The 20,931-nt window shown below is 39.8% G+C and overlaps 2 protein-coding genes across 2 annotated transcripts in view; one reads left to right on the top strand and one right to left on the bottom strand.

Annotated features, from left to right (window-relative positions):
* The window catches only part of UBAC2 (UBA domain containing 2), a 171,732-nt gene that overhangs the window by 28,940 nt on the left and 121,861 nt on the right, over window positions 1-20,931 (top strand). Inside the window, exons 2-4 of the mRNA XM_018056404.1 lie at window positions 1,152-1,279; window positions 3,668-3,787; window positions 4,321-4,430. Of these exons, the coding sequence (XP_017911893.1) occupies window positions 1,152-1,279; window positions 3,668-3,787; window positions 4,321-4,430 (358 nt within the window). The remainder of the gene's footprint in view (window positions 1-1,151; window positions 1,280-3,667; window positions 3,788-4,320; window positions 4,431-20,931) is intronic.
* GPR18 (G protein-coupled receptor 18) lies at window positions 9,840-13,666 on the bottom strand. The gene is made up of 2 exons (XM_005687724.3): window positions 13,384-13,666; window positions 9,840-11,015 (listed from the first exon to the last, which is right to left on the bottom strand). Exon 2 carries the CDS (start codon window positions 10,979-10,981, stop codon window positions 9,971-9,973), a length of 1,011 nt encoding a protein of 336 aa, XP_005687781.1. The 5' UTR covers window positions 10,982-11,015; window positions 13,384-13,666; the 3' UTR covers window positions 9,840-9,970.

The following is a 20,931-nucleotide window of genomic DNA, read 5'->3' as shown; positions in this document are numbered from 1 at the left end:
CTTTACCCGTGGTTTGAGTTTAGCTGTTGGTAAGACCTTACCAGAGAGGAAATAGTTGGGCTATTTTTATATATGTAAACAAGTGCGGTAACCACACCACCAACTGTGACCAGTGGATTCATTCCCAGGGAATTTATTATGAATACCGTTGAAGTGCACCTCACATGATCTGAGAATGTCCCTTTTGGTGACACTTTCCTGTGGTCTTGAGTGTTGATGATCTGGATATTTCATTCCCTCAAGGAGCTGTGCTAGGCTTTATAGCCAGCTTTCAGAAGCATATAGAAGAGAATCATATTAAAGATTCTTCCTTGGGAACCTTTAATGTAGTCAGGAAGGCAAAGTTCCAGAACCTGACTGGTAAAGTATTATCTGGAGACGGGTGCAGGGTGGGGGAAAAGCCCCCCCCTAAAGTGGGAGAGACTGATTGGAAGGAAGTGGAAACCGAGCTGTCGTTTGAAGGCTGCATGAGATTCAGACAAGGCTCCAGGGGTGCCTATTGTGGAAAATCTCAGCAGGCCACTGCAGTCATCCGTGTTAGCACTTTTAACTGCTTCTTAAATTTCCCTGGTGGCTCAGATGGTAAAGAATCCACCTACAATGCAGGAGACCTGGGTTCGATTCCTAGGTCAGGAAGATCCCCTGGAGAAGGGAAGGGCAACCCACTCCAGTATTGTTGCCTGGAGAATCCCATGGACAGAGGAGCCGTGTGGGCTGCGGTCCGTGGGATTGCAGAATCGGACACAACTGAGCAACTTAAATTTCTTAAAATAAATGTTTATGTGAATCCCAGTCACGCTCAAGAGCTGACTGGTCAGTTTGATAAAGCATGCCTCTCTGTTTCTTTACCCTTCGGTGGCTGCTTTTCCGAAAGGTAGTCCATGAAAGTAAACTTGATTTGGTTTCATATAAAAACCAGATGACAACGAAGCCCCATCAGCAGATTCCATGCATTTCCCAGCACCCTATGATCATTTACCTCTGCAGGATGATATTTTGAAAATGTATGTTTAATAAGAATTAAATTCGAGAGCATGTGAACTTTTGTCTTTATTCTAATTCAAAAGAAGTGAATTCTCTTGCTTTTCACTCCTATGGTCTTTAGAATCTTAGGGACAGGCGTTCTGAAAGCCGTGTTGTTTTCCCCCCAGACAAGGCACCTGTGTCCAAGAGTCTTCTACTGGTCCCCAGCACCCTGTCCCTCCTGCTGGCCCTCGTCCTGCCGCACTGTCAGAGGTTCTTCGTGTACGACCTCCAGGCTGTCAAGGACGACTTCCAGGTGAGCGCTGCTCCACTGGCCCCAGGAGAGGAGACAGCAAGCCTCTTGTCTCCGATTTGCCCTCCTTTCTGCCAGTCTCAGTGTCTCATAGCCTCTCAGTTTGTAAGAAATATTTATTACTATCCCGTTAACAAGTCACTTTTCCAGTTGTATTTATTGATAATTTTCAGCAAAGCAGATTATAATGAAGCAGTTGCAGTATTTCCAGTTTCCTTTTGCACTTTTCAACTTCACCTTTTACTATGGAAATGCGATTTTTAATTTCAAGAGATTTAAACAGTGTTAAGTCTGTTTTGTTGGTGTGATTAGTTTGCATACTTAACATTTGCAGAAACTTGCCTCAGTTTGAGCATCTGTTAGATGTGCTAAGCTCTCTCAGCTCTAGCAGATTGTGAGTTTGTGAATTTCTTTTATGGTGGTGGTTAAATCAATAGGAAGTTTCTCTTGGATTTTTGCTCCACTCTCCCCAAATCTCTACGTATTCAACACCCAGGAAACTCTCAGAGGCCTGTCCTTTTAACGGTTTTATGGAGATTTATTGTGCAGGTGTGGTAAGTTGCTTCAGTCATGTCTGACTGTGATCCTGTGGACTGTAGCCTGCCAGGCTCCTCTGTCCATGGGGGTTCTCCAGGCAAGAATACTGGAGTGGGTTGCCATGCCCTCCTCCAGGGCATTACACAGGCAGGATTGATTACGTCACAGGCCATCTGTTAGTTGACCCACCTTCCAGCTCCTCTACCTCCCTGAGGTCAGGGTGTGGGACTGAAGGTTCCAACCTTCTAATCACAGAGTAGGTTTCCTGGAAGCCAGTCCCCATTCTTAGGTGCTTCCAAAAGTCACCTCATTAATCTGACAAAAGACACTGTGATGGCTTTCTTCACTTTGGAAATTCCAAGGGCTTCAAGGGTTCTGTGCTAGAAACAGGGGCAAAGACCAAACATATATTTTTAAATGTGTGTGTGTGTGTGTGCACGTGCGTCTCAGTCATATCCAGCGCTTTGCAGCCCCATGGCCTTTATGTAGCCCACCAGTCTCCTGGAGAGCGGGTTGCCGTTTCCTTCTCCAGGGGATCTTCCTGACCCAGGGAGCAAACTTTAGTCTCTTGCATCTCCTGCACTGGCATGTGGATTCTTTACCAGCTGAGCCACCAGGGAAGCCCCATTTCTAATTTATAAATCACAGTATCACAGAATGTTAGTGCAAATTATGGTTATAATCTGCCATCTTTTCTTTGTTAAATTCTTGATTAGCCATTTTAAGCATGATAGTCCATTCTTTTCCTAAAAAATGTTTTAATTTTTCATTTATTTGTTTTTAGGGGCGTTTCTCTAGTTGCAGCGAGTGGGGGCTCTCTCCCACTGCAGTTCTCGGGCTGCGTGTTGCAGCGGCTTCTCTCACTGGGGAGCAGGGGCTCTGGGGCGCGGGGGCAGTTCTCGGGCTGCGCGTTGCAGCGGCTTCTCTTGCTGGGGAGCAGACGCTCTGGGGCGCGGGGGCAGTTCTTGGGCTGCGCGTTGCAGCGGCTTCTCTTGCTGGGGAGCAGGGGCTCTGGGGCGCGGGGGCTTCCGTCATTGCAGCTTGCAGCCTCAGTGGTTGTGGTGCACTGGCTTAGTTGCTTCAAGGCATGTGGGGTCTTCCTGGATTAGAAATTGAACCCACCTCTCCTGCATTGGCAGGTGTGTTACTCCATTCTTGAGCGCGACACTTTTTCTTCATAAGGATGTCATTAATGCCGTTGCTCAGGTGGGCTTCACCAGGTCCCTATGACTGAGTTATTTATCTACACTACCGCTTTCTGTGGGAATATCGTAGAGCTTCCGTTATGATTTCAGTTGCTATAATGGAATGATTCTTAACCCTGTCCATGCAGTAGAATCACCTACATAACCTTTTTTCTTTCTTGATGCCCAGACCTTGCCCTAGACAGCCGAGTCAGAGGCCTAAGAGTTGGTGTACTTTTTAGAAAGATCCCCAAGGGATTCTAGCATCTGGCCAGCCCTGAGAAACACTGCTGTTAAGGGAGTGTCAGGGCCCTGTGGCCCCGAGTTGGCACCTTTCTGATCATGGGGTGGTGTTACTTTGGTTCATCTGGCTAAGTTGGCACCAGTCCCATTTTCCTGGACCACTTTGTGGGCATCTGTGCTCTAGGGCTGGGACCTGCCTGGGTGGAGAACAACCATCCTCTGTCCAAGAGTGAGAATAGCCCCACTCTCCTGCCAGAAACTCCTAGAGCTGCTACAGAGATGGAGAGTTTCAGTTTTGCCTTGGTAAATCTGAGCTTAGAGTGTTAAAAATAAGCAGTCTGAAATAAACATGATAAATTTGCTAACGTAGAGACCCCCAGCAGAGCTTACTCATATTTGTTATTCTTTTTTAATTCCTCATCTATAGATCTGGAGGTTGATTTCTGGAAGAATAATTTGCCTTGATCTGAAAGATACTTTCTGCAGTAGTCTGCTTATTTATAATTTTAGGATATTTGAAAGAAGATATGGAAGCAGAAAATTTGCAGTAAGTTTTTATGTATTTTCCCTTTGTTACTTCGGTTGCAGGGAAAAGATACTTGTTTTCTTATTTTTAAGTAGTTTTGTAAGCTTGGTGTTATTTTTAATAGTTGTCTTTTTATTACATAATCCTCTGTCTGACTTGGAGCATGGACATTAACCAAATAAAAATTTGAAATTGAAGCCCTTAGCATAATAAAATAATAATAATGGTGAAAGTAGATAATAATATCAGTGCAAGTGGGCAATAACCACTTTAATTAGGACTTTTAATACACTTCTTATCACTTAATTTGCTTAATGGTTTGTGCATTACTTGTAAAAATAAATCATACTATAAATATCTTTTATTCAACATACTTAGAAATTATGGAAGTTAATAACATTTGATCAATACGGTTTTAATCCCTCATTTTGAAAAGTCTGTTGGAACAAAAAGAAACTTTAAAAAAATATGTGTAAACCTGAGTTGGTTTTAATTGAATAAAGGTTATTTTTAGAAGACTCTTCCCTCTTATGTTCTTCCTGTTTTGTTTTTAGTCCTTTTTGCTGGGCTCCTGGGTTTTGTCAGCGCTGGGTGACTTCATCCTTGTTGAAGCTGTGCGGCATTCCTTTGGTGTCACTATGGCCAGGAATTTGCCTTCTGGATTGTAAGTAGCTCCTAAAGATTAGCTTAATTCATAACTATGTAAATCTGATTTAAAGCATTATTGTACATGAAAGTCAGTAAAATAATATTTTAAGCTTTTAGATGTAGTAAAAATTGATTTTCTATGTCAAAAATCCAGTGTATACATACATTTTCATTATGTTCTTGAAGCAGATAAGATAGAGCTGAAAAATAGATTTTATTCTTAGTCTTTTTTTCAGCTTTCAAGTCTCATGTTTTAGAGAATTTTAAATGAATTTTCTGTTCTGGTCCTGAAGATAGAATTGTGTTTTCATAGTTAAATTTCGTCTTTGTAACTTTAACTACCTAAACACAAAAATACAACATTTAATTAGATTCAGTTAGGAAACAGAATTAATTTGTCTGAAGTTAGGCTTCTGAAGAATGATGCTTTTGTAAAATGGTATTGTTTATAAATTTCCACCAAAAAAAAAAGAAAATCAGTATATAGGTTACGACTTTGTGAGCAATCTGCAACGGGCAGCCTAACTTGTAGAGTGTTTGTGCTTTCGTATTGTGTTGGCCTTCTTTAAAAACAAAATGAAAAAACATGTATTAGTTTGTGAAATAACTAGCAGCAAGGAGCAGAGTTGTTAACATATACAAATAATATTGAAACATCTCTGAATGAAGTTTCTGAGGCTGTATTTAAGAGATGAGATACTATGAAATAAAGACACCATATATTAAAATTTCATGTGTACTAATTTAAGCCTTATTTTAATTTTCAGTGTGTGTTTTTGAGAACTATTAGGCTATGCAAGTATCTTGATCCAGCTTCACTTTGGATCTGTATTTTTAAAATACAGCTAGTGATCTAATAGCGCTCACACTTATGTCATTAATACTTAACAGTTATAGTGGACTTACTGAATTATTGGCATGAGTGTCGATTTTTAGTTGTCTGATGAATGTTTAATTCTGAATAGTCTTTTAGCGGAGACAGATAAAGTTCTGTCTCATAATTACGCAGTTTTTGAGCTTCATGGGTTGTGACTGTAGTTAGATTAAGAAGTTCAACTATTCTGCTATTGTAGAAGATGGTGTAGTCATTAGGAATGATGCTGTATTGATTCAGAAAATAAGCAGCATTACTGACTCATTAGTTTTTCCCAGACATTTCTCATCGAGACCAATTCTTTTGGTTCTTTCTAAGACCTGTTGAGTTGTGGAAAGGTTATGCATATCATGTATGTTTGTGTTAGAATAAATTTAGGGGGTAGGTAGTAACATAGCTTTTGATTATTATTTACGTTGTCCTCTTGTGAGGACTTTTTTTCCTGTTGTACATAGAGTGGAATGACAGTTATTTCTTTGTAATGAATGACATTTCTTTATGGAATCCTAACTGGTACATATAAGGAATATTGATTCAATATTGAAGTTGGGGATAATGTGTGTGTATGTGTTTAACCAATTCTTAAGCCAAGAAGGCATTTGCCTGTTTCTGTCTTAACTGATAGCAAGAATTGCAAATTTGATTAAATTGAAAAGTTATAGGATCCCCTTTGGAAGACTGTGGATGTTAATTCAGACATTACCTAAATGAAACAATATTTCCCTTTCTGTTACTGTATGGCTTATTTGAATCTTGACGCATTCTCAAACATAGACTTCTTAGAATATAAATCTTTACTTCAATAAGTAAACTTTGCGTTTTATAAATATGATGGTAGCAAAGCTTCAGAAACTCAGGAAACTTTTTGGTCACTGTGGGGTATGTGCATTATGTGCCGTATTTTCCATGTAATGTTTTTTTCTTTCTCATCAGTGCCAAATTTATCTTCACTCCCAACAATTCTTCACTTCTTATTTAATTGTGTCTCTCTCTTTTTAAAGCTCACCACTATTAAAACTATAAAGGTCATCAGTGACCCACTGATTTCTGAAGCCAATGGCCTGTTTTCACTTGTCTTATTTGACCTTTCAGTAGCACACTATATGCTTTTGGCATCCCATTATTTCATGAAATAACCTGCTGTCCTGAGTGCTAGCATACTGCTGTCTCCTGGTCCTTTTTGACCTTATTTATTACTTTTGGCAGCTCCTTTCTCACACTTAACGCCAAAAGCTTTCTCTATGCTATCTTGTCCAGTCTCATGACTTCAGCTATCGTTCACATCTGTTGTTTGTGTCCCAGTTCTCTATTTCCAGTTCATATTACTTTCCTGATCTTTACTCGTATTTCCTAATGACTTCTAAGACTCTGAGAAAATCCGTCGTGTAGAAGCTCTCACCTCCTGTGGTCACCTCTCTTTCTGTGCTCTCATCTCCTCCTCCTTCTGTACTCTATTTTAATTAAAGGCATTTCCATCTACACAGTCATCCAAGCTGGAACTCTTTCCCCTTTTCTCGTCATTGGAGTGGGTCACTGGGCCTTATTCATTCGAAGTGCTGTGTAAATCATCCCTTCATTATATGTTGTCATTATCTCAGTCTTAACTAATCTTTAACTTTTCTTGCCTAGATTTTTATAATGATTCTCTAACTAGTCTACCTGTCCCCTCCAAAGCATTTCATGCATTATTTTCAGAAGTTGTCTTTCTAAAATAGAAGTTTGACCATACCAATCTTCCTTTTAAAAACCTTTAGATCCTTATTTTCTTCAGAATAATAATCAAAACTCCAAGATGGCATCAAGGCTGTCTGGAATAGTGTGAATGGCATAGGCTTTGCCATCATGTAGACCAGATATAATTGAGGTTTCCTCGCTCTGACATGTGTTGTGTGTCATCTTGAGCAAGTTACTTCTCAAGTTATCTTTCCTGAGCTCAGTTTGTAGAAAATCCTCATATGTAAATTGGGGGATCTGTACTTGACTGAATTAAATAACCTATGCAAACATCCTACAGTAGTAACTTCCCCATCCCATATGTGTGTGTGTGTATATTCTTTTTTTTCCCCTCTTTTCCTTCCAAGCCCTTATAATCTGACCCCGATCCAGAGTTTCCCATTGGTCATTCTTGACCTGCTGTGTATTTGTATTCTTGTATCTGCTTGGTTTTCTTTCTGCACCCTGTTGTCCTTCAGCAGGATTATTCGTCCTTTTATGTATAGTCCAACACATTTATTAAAATGCCTGTTAGTGTTGATTGCTTCACATCATCACTGTCATTATCTGGGCCTCCTGTGCCACCCTCCTAGCCCACTGAGGGCAGACCAGCTTTCCGTTATGTACTTGCTGCCTCACCCTCAGTGATGTTGAAGGGGTAGCTTTGGTTGTAGTGTAGCCCTTAAGACTATGAGGTGAGGTCTTTGAACCACAGACATGTTCATCTCTTTTTCTGGTGCTTTACAAAGAAATTATACGTGGCGTGTAATAGATTCTCATGATTGTTACTTGATAATCAGACAATGCAACCATTAGGTTTTGAAAGTAGCTATATATATTAGTTTCTTCCAATAACCCATGCTTATCACACACCTGTCCTTACTTACCTATAATTTTTTTGTTAGTATTTGTATATGGATGTTATAGATTGTTTCCCAGAATCAAATCACTCCAGAATAAGTGGAATTTGAAGTTTTACATATCATATTAAAGTGTTTCTGATTACAATGCTGAATAAAATTATTTTTAATTGTGTTTTAGATTATCTGTTTTATTGTGAGAACCGTGACATACATTTTCGCTTTTTTGACTTTGTGTTGATAAAGACTTCAGTTGTATCGTGTGCTCTCAAATTCTTCTCATCAAGAAAAGTCATTGCAGAGAAGTTGCATTTAATAAATTATGTAAGAGCAGATTAATCTGTATAGGTGAGAGTAGGCCGTGACTGTATAGCACATATCAAATAGAGGTTTCTCTTGTTTTAGCAATATTCACTTAATGATATTTAAGTGTCTTGCTCACTTGGCTAATAAAGCTAACAAATTCAAGTGGTTTTCTCTCAGTACCATCTTGACTCCTTTTTGTTATGTAGCTATGAGAATGTTTACATTCTGTGAGCTTGTTTGCTTTTTACTGTTGAAAAATTGGTGGTTGACATGAAAGGAAAGCTAAACTTGGTTTCTAATGCTGGTGCTTTATCTGAGCAAGTCACATAACCTCTGTGGACCTCATTTTCTTTATATTTAAAGCAGAAGGACTAAACTGGAAGACCATCTAAGAGATCTTCTGGTATGAAAATGCTATTTTATGATTGGGTTCCTTTGTGTTTATCTCTTTTTTTTCTTTAAGAATATTTATTTTCCCATGTTATAGAAGTATATTTATAGCCAGTGCATTTATTTGATTCTTAGTCCTGTTAGGAGATGATCATGCTAAGGGTCATGCAGGCTATTTGGCAAAGAGGAAGTTACTGCTGACTCATTTATGTGCTTTCATAATATTTAGAATAATATGTTTACAGATTATAGTTGACTTCCTTTCCTTTTTAAATGGAGAAGTCACTTGGTTACTTCGTTAGGAGGAATTAAATGATAAGGCTTGGATATGAATCCAAAGTCTCTGACTAGTCAGTCAATCCTAAAGGAAATCAACCCTGAATACTCATCAGAAGGACTGATGCTGAAGTTCCAATACTTTGGCCACCTTATATGAAGAGCCCACTCATTGGAAAAGACCCTGATGCTAGGAAAGATAGAGGGCAAAAGGAAAAGGGGGCAGCTGAGGTTGGGATGGTTAGAATAGCATCACTGACTCAACGGACATGAATTTGAGCAAACTGTTGGAGATAATGGAGGACAGAGGAGCCTGGTGTATTGCAGTCCATGGGGTCACAAAGAATAGGACGTGACTTAGCAACTGAACAACATATTTCACCATATAGCAGAAACCTCATGTCATGGGAATGAACTTAGATTATTGGGCAGAAATAGGGTCTCAGGTTCAGTTTCCCCCACTAGTCTGAAGTAGAGTCTGGCCCATACTAGGCTCTCAGTAAGTATTTATTGAGTGGCTGTAGTCTGTTTCCAAAGGAAGATGAATTCATTGGAGGGGAGGGCTGATGGCGATGACCTGTATCACCCCTTGGGTGTTTGCTTCTGCAGATTCTGCTGTACATCAGTAACAGTGATGAGTTGAACATAGTTGTTTTTATAGGAATCCCAGAAGTTTTATGTTTAGAACACAAAGAACTGGACTTAGACCACCATTTCTGAGTGTAAATCAAACCAAAAGGAGTTGCATCTAGTTGGAAAATAATCCAAATTATTTCAAACAGTAGCTCAACTATTTGAGATCAGGTAATTCTCATTTGCACATAGGGTTAAATCCAAACAATGATGTATTTAGATAAGGCTTGAATCTGAAACGGGAATTGGATGCTTTTCTCCCAATCATTTATGCAAGCGTTTTATGTAAGTTTTTAATATAAAAATAATGAACTAGAATGTTTCAATACATTTAATTATGCTACCACAATAATAAGATCCCACAAAAGAGGAAGGGTTTTTTAAGTTTATTTTATTGTTTTTTTCCAGGAGAGAAGGGACTTGGTGATATCCTAGAGAATATCCACTGACCCTAAGATAGATAGTAAGGTGTATTTAAAGAGCTTGAAGGCAAACAGTGACGATTCATAACATTTCACTGTTTACGTTGCTTAGTGACCGTAAGCTACCCGAGCGGAAGCTCTTTCTGCGCACGCTCCGAAGGTAATTACGGTAGAGCATGACGCTAATCACTCGAGCCTGAAATTGTTTCGAAACGATGTAGTAGAGAATCACGTCCAGACAAGTGCTGAGGTTCATGAGGAAGGTGGTGAAGGCTCCCCAGGGGTTGTAGCTGTTCTCATCCCCTCCCAGCATCAGGAAAGCAAAGCAGATGTGGAAGGGCATGAAGCAGACCAGCACCTGCACCATCAGCGTGATGATGATCCGGATCGACTTCTCCTTGACCTTTGGCTTCAGCTTAGAGGTCTTACCGTGAAGGAGACTATGGATAATGACCAAGTAGCACCCAATCATGATGAACAGAGGAATCAAGAAAAAAAATATCAGTCGGGTGAAGTTCAGCGCGTTAATAGCTTTCAAGTAAATGATGTCAGAAATCTTGAGGCAGGTCGGGGGAGTGGAGGAGGCTGTGTCTGGGTCTTCATAGAGCAGCAGGAGGGGGATGGTGGTGGTCAGGGTCATTATCCAGACGCCCACACACGCCATCACGGCCTTGCACGTGTTTTTAAGTTCCTTGGCATATTTCGGCTGTACGATGGCCATGTATCTATCAGCACTAATAAAGGCAAGAAGCCACAGAGCAATACTTGGGTAAAACACTGTGAGAGCCCCAAGAATCTGGCAAAAGTACTCTCCAAAAGGCCATTCACCTTTTGCGTAATAAAACATCCGAAAGGGTAAGCTCATTATAAATATCAGGTCCAGTAGTGCCACGTTCATCATATAGATGGTCACGGTGGTTCTCTTCTTGGTGGTACAACTGAAAACCCATAAAGCAGTGACATTAACAAACAGTCCAATGATGAAGATACAGCTGTAGAAGACGAGGGCTGCAATCTTGTATTCATCTGGATGTGGGTCTGAATGTGGGTCAATAGGAAGGCTAGGTTGAGCTTGACTGTGAGGGGTGGTCATCTTACAGCTCGTTGGTGGGCATGACACTTAGAAACTGTAAAATAGAAATAGGAATGAGACCTTAGTTGAAAAATAAATGCTTAACATTCTTACATTCAGCTTGGCATGTCAGTGGATTTTGAGAGTACTTTATGTCGTAGAGTCAATATATGTGTCTTAGTATTTGTTAAGAAATACACTTCCTGGGTATTACTGCTAATACGTGCTAGCCCATTAAGGTGGTCTGGTGTGTCACAATGCACTGGCCAGTGTATTCATTTTCTGTCTCCCTGTATATGGGATTGGGTAGCAGTTGTTCCTGTATTAGGTATCCTTTGTTTGGGACTACTTGGGGAAAGGCCATTCTGAATTTTGACTCTTAAGCTTGTCACTTTTTATCATCTTTATTCTGTTTAAATATTTGGTAACTCAGTAATGTCTGATTTTTATTCGTTAAATATAATTTTAATATATGATGGCTTATTACTCATCAAATATAAAATATTAATGTATAAATTATGTATTAGAAAGTAAAGAAACCGTATAGCTGGTTGACTACCGAATAGTGAGTTCTCAAATGTCCTCATCTGAGAGCTGGAGGTGTTCCTTCTCAGCGCTGTGTTGTCTGTACTGCCGATGGGTACATAGTACATGCCCAGTTTACTGGGTTGGTGGCTGAGTGCAGGAAGCAGCCTTTGGCAGGGTGACCCACAGTAGCTACTCTCTAGTTTGTCAATGGAACATTGCTTAATTGGCCATTAAATCTACTTTTTTTTTAAGTGGCAAACAGTTCTTCATAGCATCATGTTCTAAGCTATCATAGGTTAGAAACAGCAGTTCTTGTGCCATGGTGTACAGATTAAGAGCTTGACTCTTAAAAACAATAGGCTAGTTTTTAACGTGCAGTTGGGACTGCCTAATGCTGAATCCTCCAGATGGTGTTTACCAGTGTCCCAGAAGGAGATGTCATGGCTACAGAGGAGCGCAGAGCACACCACCTTGAGAATAGGCGGTTTCAAGTCTAGTAGCTTTCACCTCCTTACTCTGCCTAGATACAGAAGGGTAAATATTGTTTGTCAATTTTAATATTTTTAAAAAGGAGCATCAGAGACAAGTAGTTATTAACAAGAAGTCACTCAGTGACTTTATGTGTTTGCAGAAACTGTATAATTTCTACCCTTCACCCCACTGGCAATGCCCATTTCTACTGGAAAGGAGTTTAGTTGTGATTGTAAATATCATTGACCCTCCGCCCGCCTGTGTGATACTTCCATCACCCACGATATAACATCAGCAGCAGTGATTTTAAAAATAGACTTGCTACAAACAGATGGAACCTTGTGGCATCCCCCTTGAAATAAGGAGGTGTAAGAAAGTTTCCTTCAAAAATGTCACTTTGCAGAGTGGGCTTCCTCTCGTTCAACCCTGAGGCTCTTTAGTGAAAACTGTGGGGGAGGTTGGCCATCTGCTCAGTGACATCGTGGGCAGTAATTTAAAATTAATTAGAGCAGTTGCTGCGGACAGACAAGATAGGACTTTGTTCTCTTCCTCCCTCCCTCCTTCCTACCTTTCCGAGTTTGCCGAATATTTAGGTTAAATACGATTTTTGAAGTAGAATTCTATATATTTAAAAGCCTGTGTTAATTAAAATTTTCCACATATTGGGGTGACTGGAATATTAATTTCTATAAAATGAGAAAAATACTACATAGAGAAGTTAAATCTCTAGTATCATACAAAAAAAAATCATTGTAGAGACTTGGCTCTTATTTTTAACTTTCAATGAAATTTTCCACAGTAGAAATTGTAATATAAATGACATTTTGTATCCTTCTTTTCTCTTGTGTCAGAACTCCCTCCACCCATCCTCATCCCTGATTTTTGTCCCAGAAATTCTTTACTTACAAACCTCTTCTGAATGAATCTTTTTCTCCTCATTGGGCTCAAGCTGACTTTATTATGTCATGAACAGTTGTGCTCATTTGCTTAAGGTTGACTAAAATCTGTGTGATGCCTGTGTTTTAAAGGCATTACCATACAGGTTGTACTCCATACACACGCATACATTTTTGGATAAATATTGAAAAATGATTAGCTTGTAAGTCAGCGTTTTAAAAGCTTTTGACATTCTTTGAAACAGCGTAATTGAAAACCAAGTGATAAAGACTCCTGAAGATACAATTTATTACATCAACATTCTCTGTAAGTTGCAAAAACTACATTTACTATTAATGTAAAAAATACTGAAAATAAATGAAAATCATATTAATAACATAGGAAGATGACAGTATAACCGATTTGAAGGTCCTTCACCAACATAATTTCAGCAACATATTATTAAAATAAAACAAAGATCTTGAGATTTAACAAATAAGTACATTACTTCTGATAATCTGTGATAAAACTGATTAAATGCTACTTACCTCCTGACCATCAAAAGGCTGTGTTTGAGAAGAACATTTTTCGGTAAACACAGTTCTGTAAAAGAGATATCTTTGAGTTGTGTGTATTAAAATAGCTCTTTCTAGAAACTGTGTATTTAAGAAACGCTATATTTCTTTTGTTTTAGGCTCTTCCGTTGCTTTAAAAAGTTGTTTCGAACATAATACTCGGTACAGGACTTGGTACTCGCTCAGCTGCAATTGCTGCTTTGTCTCTTTCAGGAAGTGCTCGCTGAAATAAGGCCTTTCGACTTATGACTTTGCCCTGGATGTGGTTTTTCTCTTTCACAAATGATTTGTTTATGAGGTCATGCTTAGCATAAGCTCCCTTTGAAATGATGGCATGTATTTAAGAGAATCACAGAAAAATGTCTTCACTTTGTTTACTGTGGTGCTTAAAGCCTGCATCATCTGTTGGAAGAGAATGGGATTTGATACTGACTAGAATAGAATTCATAGTATAATTTATTCACTTTCTAGGCTGTGTGACTTTGTTTAGTTACTTAAACACCATGAAGCTCTGTTCCTACTTAGTTTCTGCAGAGCTAAAATAGAGATAACACCCATCTGGTAGGATTGTGAGGACTCTAAACCAGGAAAGTCCAAGTGCTACTGTGGCACTTAGTGGGAACTCTTTACTGCAAGTTCCTAAAATCATCCAATATCTACTTCTTGCTACTAAAATATTTCCAAATGGTGGAAATTTGACACCCTCAGTTACTTGGCTCAGCTTTGGACATACCTTTCCCGACGCTGGTTTGCTTTATTTTTTAAGTCCCCAGTGTTTCATATCCCTTGTCTATCACATGGAAGACTAGAAGTAATTCCTTTGGCAAAAACATCCCTACGGATTGCCAAGAAAGCACTCTGGGAAGCGGCAGTGGAGATACAGACATTGAGAATAGACTTATTGTCACGGCTAGGGGATTGGGAAGGAGAGGGTGGGAGTTATGGAGAAAATAACACAGAGACGTACATTAACATATGTAAAATAGATAGCCCATGGAAAGTGTGACCCAGGGAACTCAAAATGGGGCTCCATAACAACCTAGAGGGGTGGGATGGGGAGGAGGGTGGGAGGGATGTTCAAGTGGGAGGGGACATGATAAACCTATGTCTGATTCATGTTGATGTTTGGTAGAAACCAATGCAATACTGTAAAGCAATTATCCTTCAGTTAAAAATAAATACCCCCCCCCCCAAAAAAAAAGGACTCTGGGAGTTTTGAGTGGAATAATTTACATATTAGGAGTATTTTAACCTAAGAAGGGAAGTGAAAGCAAAGAAAAGAGAAGTGAGCAACTCCAATCATTGCCTGCTTGGCTATATTAACTTTTTTTTCTTTTTCTTTTAAAAAAAATCATAATTTCATTTGCTTGTCCTAAAATTTTAGTTATCTTTTACTTTGTTATGCATGATTCGTCAGCTTTTAAAAGGTACATGAACTTAACGGTTTGGTTTTTTGATTTAAGACAACTTGTGGGCACGTGCTGTTTTTTTTCCTCCAATAAAACTGTAGTAAATCTGTGACTTACAAATTATTTAGACCCTTTCCTTTGGTGATTAAAATACTTTTGATTGTGATAATGCCAGGTGAATGGGTTTTAGAAGCACAGGCAGCAACCCCGAGCTACAATTTCTTGTGTAGATGGAGATTCAAGGCCCAATGAGGGCCAGTGGCTTGCTGAGAACTCAGATACCCAGGCCTAGCCTCTTCTGGTACCAAGTGCCTTACCCTCCCCTTCCTGCCCTGGCTGCTGTAAAGACTTTCCATTGGGAGGTGATTACATTGATTTATTCGCTAGATGTGATAGACTCATTGCTGAGTCACATTATAGTCAGTCTTTTACACACAGAGTTACGTTTCATATGCAGGATAGGAGTTTGCTATTTTACCTGGAGATAGGAGCCTCTTAACTGCAGATCCAATCTTTTCATTGCCCTGCTTTCATATAGCCTGTGACAGGTCTTCTAAAATTCATTGCTGATTAGTGTTCTCCTGCTGCTGAAGTCAGCAGGTATGGGAAGGCATAGATCTCATTAAGAAAAGGCCCCCTTGTCTGCGCAGGGAGAATCCTTTCTCTGATTCAACCATCTCTCGGGGGGAGGCACCAAGGGACACAGCTTGAGGATGGGCCCTGTCTTTCTCTCGATCCTAGCCTAGGCTGTTACACTAACCTGTGATATCCCTTCCCACCACGCTCCCATCTCTTGGTGTGGCTGGCTGCTATTTATTCTAAAAGTTTTAGGTTAGATGTTGCCTTTCCCACGAAATCTTCTCTGACCCCTGAAGCTGGTTGGTTATTTGTGCTTGTAAGGTTCTTTAGCACTGGCTTCTTACCCCTGTAGTGGCATGTATTTGTATTATTATTGGGTCTTTACTTGCCTTTTATCCTCCTCTAAATTGAGGTCCTTGAGGGTTTGCATGTGTTGTGTATGTATGTATTTAACTGCCATTTAGTAAATACTGGTTGAACGTATGATTGAAAACATAAGGTGAAGAAATCGAGGGTTGAGAGAGTCATGGATGAAACATTGAGCCCAGTGTGAGCATCAGGGACATTTTGACTTGCTAATGTGAAGGGAACTTGCCAATCGAAAGGAACAATAGAGACAAGACCACCCCCTCACCCCACCCCCCGCCCCTGACACGGCAACACTTAGCATTGTTCTCTGGGTTTCCAGGCTTCTCACAATAATTTTATGTTGGAAAAAAATTTCAGTTTAAAAAAAAAAAAAATTCCCCCAAACCATTTGGCAGCAACTGAGTAAACAGTGGGTCAAGAATTAAACTTTTATATCTAGTTTGCTTCTTTAATACTTGAACCTAATGAATTTTTTATTTAGATGGAAGAACTTGTCTCATTCGGGTATCATTCTCGCAGCTTTAATTTCTTCACTTAGGTTGGGATATGAGTGAAGGAAAATTATCACCTTGTAAAAGAGGGATTTCACAGAGTTCCCTTCACCTTATGGAATCATTCATTTCAGCTCCATTTTTGAATTCTGGTTTAGGTACTAAAAGCCCCAAGTGAATTTTTATTTTAGCCCTTGAGGCCAGTTTTAGAGCAAATATAATTTAGTTAAGCCAATTTTGCAATTATCGGAAAGGATGTAGTTAATAGACTTACACAGTAAATCCCCATTATAAAAGCATGCTCTTATATCATGAGATTTTGTCTGTGCCACAGATAAAACTGTATTTCTCGTTCTTAACACATTTCTCTTTTCCTCAGCGGAGTGAGGCTTATCCTGGTTCCTCAGACCAGTACTGAGAGGAGAGCCCTGCTGTTGTTACTGTTTATCTTGCCCAGCGCAGGTGGCCATCAGCAGACAAGGCAGAGCAGTGGATAGACAGCCAGTCCCCACAAAGAAGAGGTGTTGGGGGGAAACAAGAGTGAGACTCTTACCTGGCCCTGGCGGCCTCCCACTTAGATGTTAGGGATCTCTGTGCCCTGCCCCTTTTCTGTTCAAGCTCGCTTCTGAAGTCACTGCTCGTTTTTTTTTTTTTTGGAGGGGGCCACATATGTTGCATAGTGGTTTCTGGATGAAAACAACTGAGATACTGTTTGTCTCCATCTATGTTATTGTAACTCCAGCAACTTAACAGCTATAGTGATAGAGCCAAACTGGAATCAGCCTCCTTTCTATTTGATTTTCTAAACAGTATTGTAAAGCATTTCCCAAATTCCTCTTCCTTGGCAATTTTTGTTCAGTTTCACAATTTTACAGACACATAGACAATCAGATGATTTACTTACCTCACAGCAAAGAAGTTGAATCCAGATAACCAAAGTGATAAATAATTCTAGTTAGAATAGATCTAAACTGGCAATGAAAGTAGAGTTGCCTAAAGATATTAAAGATTCTTTCACTTAGAGGATCTTAGGGTAAGGCTTCTATATGGCAGTTAAAGCACTCCTAGACCCCCTAAATTCCCAGGTCAAGAGTTTGTGGGGTGACGTTTCACTCACTGCCTGGAGAGTCACCAGGGTCCCCAGGGCACAACTGGTTGAGTAGAACTCTGGTTATTGTGATGTACTGGGCTGCCCCCTACAAATTCTGGTCTCACAGTTAAAGGAGATGGTATGTGTAGAGAGAGATGAATTTCTAGGGGAAAATGTCTAGTAATATGGTGAAATAGCAGTTTAGAAGAAAAAGGTAGTGTGGAGAGACAAGACTGGTAAAGAAATGAGAGGTGTGTTATTGAGTTACTTAAATATCCAACCTTGTGTACTAGTGTGTGTGATGGAGGCTTTTAGTATCTGTATTCTAAAAAGTAACTACGTGTCTATAGGTTGAACGTTGTTAGTTTTAAAAGAGTTACTTAGGATTTTAAAGGAAAAAATTTTCTCTGTCGTTACTCTTATCTGTATTATCAGAGGTAAAGAGTCATCAGGCAGAGGTCTAAGTGCTTAACATGGGTCTTAGAATTTAATCGTCATGCCAACAGCAAAGTATGTTGAGGACACAATAGTAGTTTCGATGGTGTAACCCAGGGATATTTACTCAAGATTCTCAGATTGTATTGTGCTCTTTCTCTATTATGGTGGCGTACTTTCTTTCAGTAAGTTTTGCTGAGGTTGGTCCTACTTAGTAGAGAATAGTCAAAGTAGTAATTCAATCTGTAGCAAAAAAAATCTTCTGAGGAAACAGAACTTCCTGTCCTATCCCTGTTTCTCACCAATGAGTGGATATTCCCCAGGAAAGGTTTTGTAGCTGGATTCTGTCAGCCTGTAAATTTAATTTTGCAAGGGAGATTGCTGCCATTCAATGAGCCAAAGACTTTGAAGCACTCAAGAATGGGTGTATCCAAACGGTCAGTAAACATGTGTGAGTATGCCCAACCTCATAAGTAATCAGGGAACTAAAAATTGAAACTGTCATAAGGATGTTACTACCCAACCACCAAAGTGGCCACAGTGAATAAGACTAGTAAGAAGTGTTGGCGAGAGTATAGAGCAACCAGGAACTCGTGTGCATGAGCTTAAATTTGGCAGACAGCTGGATATTAAGTACTAAGATGAAGATACATACAGTTGTGACTCAGATTCCACTCCTTGGCAGAAATGCATGTTCCTGTGTACCAGGAGATGATAGATAAGAATGTTCATAGGAGCATTATTTCTAATCGCTCCAAATTAGGAACAACCCACATGTTCAGCAGCTGTAGAGTTGGTGAATCAGTTGTGTAAACAGTTTTCTGCCTTTCAGAATCAAATGGATCATACAGGAGATGCATGTAACAGCGTGGACAAATGTAATGTATGTGGTGTGAAGCGAGAAAAGCCAGACACAAAGGAATTCATACTGTACGATCCTATTTGTATATATTTCAGAAAGTAGGCCAAACTGAAATAAAACATTTAGGGATTCACACATAGGCAGTAAAACTCACCAAAAGGTTTGTGGGTTGTGGGAGCCTGTTTTTAGAGGTGGGAGTTGGAGATGTCTGTGGCTCTCTCTCTTTCACAAGTGTGGTGTTATTCACCCCTTGATTGGACGCTCATCTCTATTATTCACATTTTGGGTCTGTCTTGTTGACAAGGACCTAATCCATCTGTCTTCACGTGTCTCAGAGCACCTAGCACCGTGCTTAGCATAAAACAGACCTCAATAAATAGGCCTTCTGACTTCACTAGTGTGCGGGTATTTCTTTTTCTGTAAGAAAGAAAACCACCATGTCCCTCCAAAATGAATGTGATATTTCTAAATAGATATGATCACAAAGACATATCAAGCAAAAAAATGAGACAAGAGACTTGGTTGAGGAAAGGCCCTGGGGTGGACGTGTTTGCGCAAGATAAGCACTCACAGTGTATCCGAGAAGTGAACTCAATTTATTTAACGTAGCAGATGCTGTCCCATACCGGTTGACCTTGAAGGCGGCTTTGACAGGAACACTTTGCCTCTACTGCCACCTACAGGTGACAGCCAGCCATGGCGCTCTTCTCCTTCCCATGATTTGAAGCCTCAGGGAGATTGAAATCAGTATTTTCAAAAGCTCTTAGTTGGTACAAAATAATACTCATCTTTGTGTGCTATGTTAATTTATCAGTATTCCTACAGTATGAAGTATTATGTGGGAGACATATCCTCATTCCTCTAAAATGTTTTGGCTTAGAGACCTTTCCTGGGAAGCATCCTGTTGTTGTTAGGCAACTGTTTTCCTCTATAGGACTTTGCGTTCCTGGGCTAGGACTTTGAGAAGTTTCCACTTTAAATGTTGTTTGTGCCCGATATGCTAGTAAGAGTCAGGCATAAAGGTGACCTTGGAACAAATTTGATGTGGCTTAAAATTTTTAAATGGTGGTAGAATGTACACAACATAAAATTTACTGTCTTAACCATTTTTAAGGTACAGTCAGTAGTGTTAACGTACATTGACATTGTTGCCCAGCCAACCTCCAGAACTTCTTTCCTCTTCCCAAACTGAAACTCTGTGCTCATTAAACGGCTCCCTTGCCCGCTCCCCCAGCCCCTGGCTGTCTCTGTGAATTGGCCTCCTCTTGTGCCTCGAGTAAGTGAGTATCCTTTGTGTTCGGCTTAATTCACTTCGCATAATTTATCGAGGCCCATTCGGCTTGGAACGTGTGTCACAGTGTTCTTCCTTTTTAAGGATGAGTACTATTCAGCTGTATGGGTATATTGCATGTTATGCATCCACTCATCTGGTAGTGGATCCTTGGTGTGCGTCCATGTTTTGGCTCTTGTGACTAATGGGAGCACAGAGGTCTCTTTGAGGCCCTGCTTCAGTTCTTTTGGGTATACATCCGGAAGTGAAATTGCTGCATCATGTGGCAGTGCTGTTTTCAATTTTTGAAGGAACCACCATACTATTTTCCAGAGCAGCCATTCCATTTTACATTCCCAGCCGCAATGCACAAGGGTTCCAGTTTCTCCATGTCTTTGCCAACACTTATTTTCTGTTTTGTTTTGATGGTAGCCATCCTGATGGGTTTGAGGTGGTATCTCATTGTGGTTTTGATTCTGTTTCCTGATGATTATTGATATTGAGCATCTTTTCATGTGCTTATTGCTCATTTGTATACCTTCTTTGCAGAAATTCAAGTCCTATGTCCATTTTTAATCAGTTTTTTGTTGTTGTTATTAACTTCTAGGAGTTCTTTATATTTTCTGAGTATAATCCTTTGTCAGATAATATGATTTGCAAATATTTTCTTTTATTCCATAGACTGCCTTCTTAACTCTGCTTGTGTCCTTTGATGTAAGGCAGTGTTTTTGGCATAGTTGTAGGTCCACCCAGTTATCGTATTCTCATGATAAGGATGAATTGAAAAGCTTTTAAAATTTTATTGTTAGGCTAGGGTAGGGTAGATTTTCCTCCATTTGTCCTTTAGAGACTTTCCCCAGTGACTTAATCTGAAGAGTATTTATCTCCAATCCTCAATGCCTTTCCTTCATCCAGCAGGGTGTAAAAGCAAGGTGAGCAGAAGCAAGCCGTATCCCAGAGTTGCAAGTGCTTCTCTCTTACATTCTGGAAGTTGCCTATATGATTGCAATAATATG

The sequence above is a fragment of the Capra hircus genome, chromosome 12 (assembly GCF_001704415.2).
Source record: "Capra hircus breed San Clemente chromosome 12, ASM170441v1, whole genome shotgun sequence".
Lineage (NCBI taxonomy): Eukaryota > Metazoa > Chordata > Mammalia > Artiodactyla > Bovidae > Capra > Capra hircus.
This window is presented reverse-complemented; position numbering and strand designations above follow the sequence as displayed.

Excerpts from the sequence above, each read along its gene's own strand:
- GPR18 (XM_005687724.3), bottom strand. The coding sequence starts at position 10,981 with ATGACCACCCCTCACAGTCAAGCTCAACCTAGCCTTCCTATTGACCCA.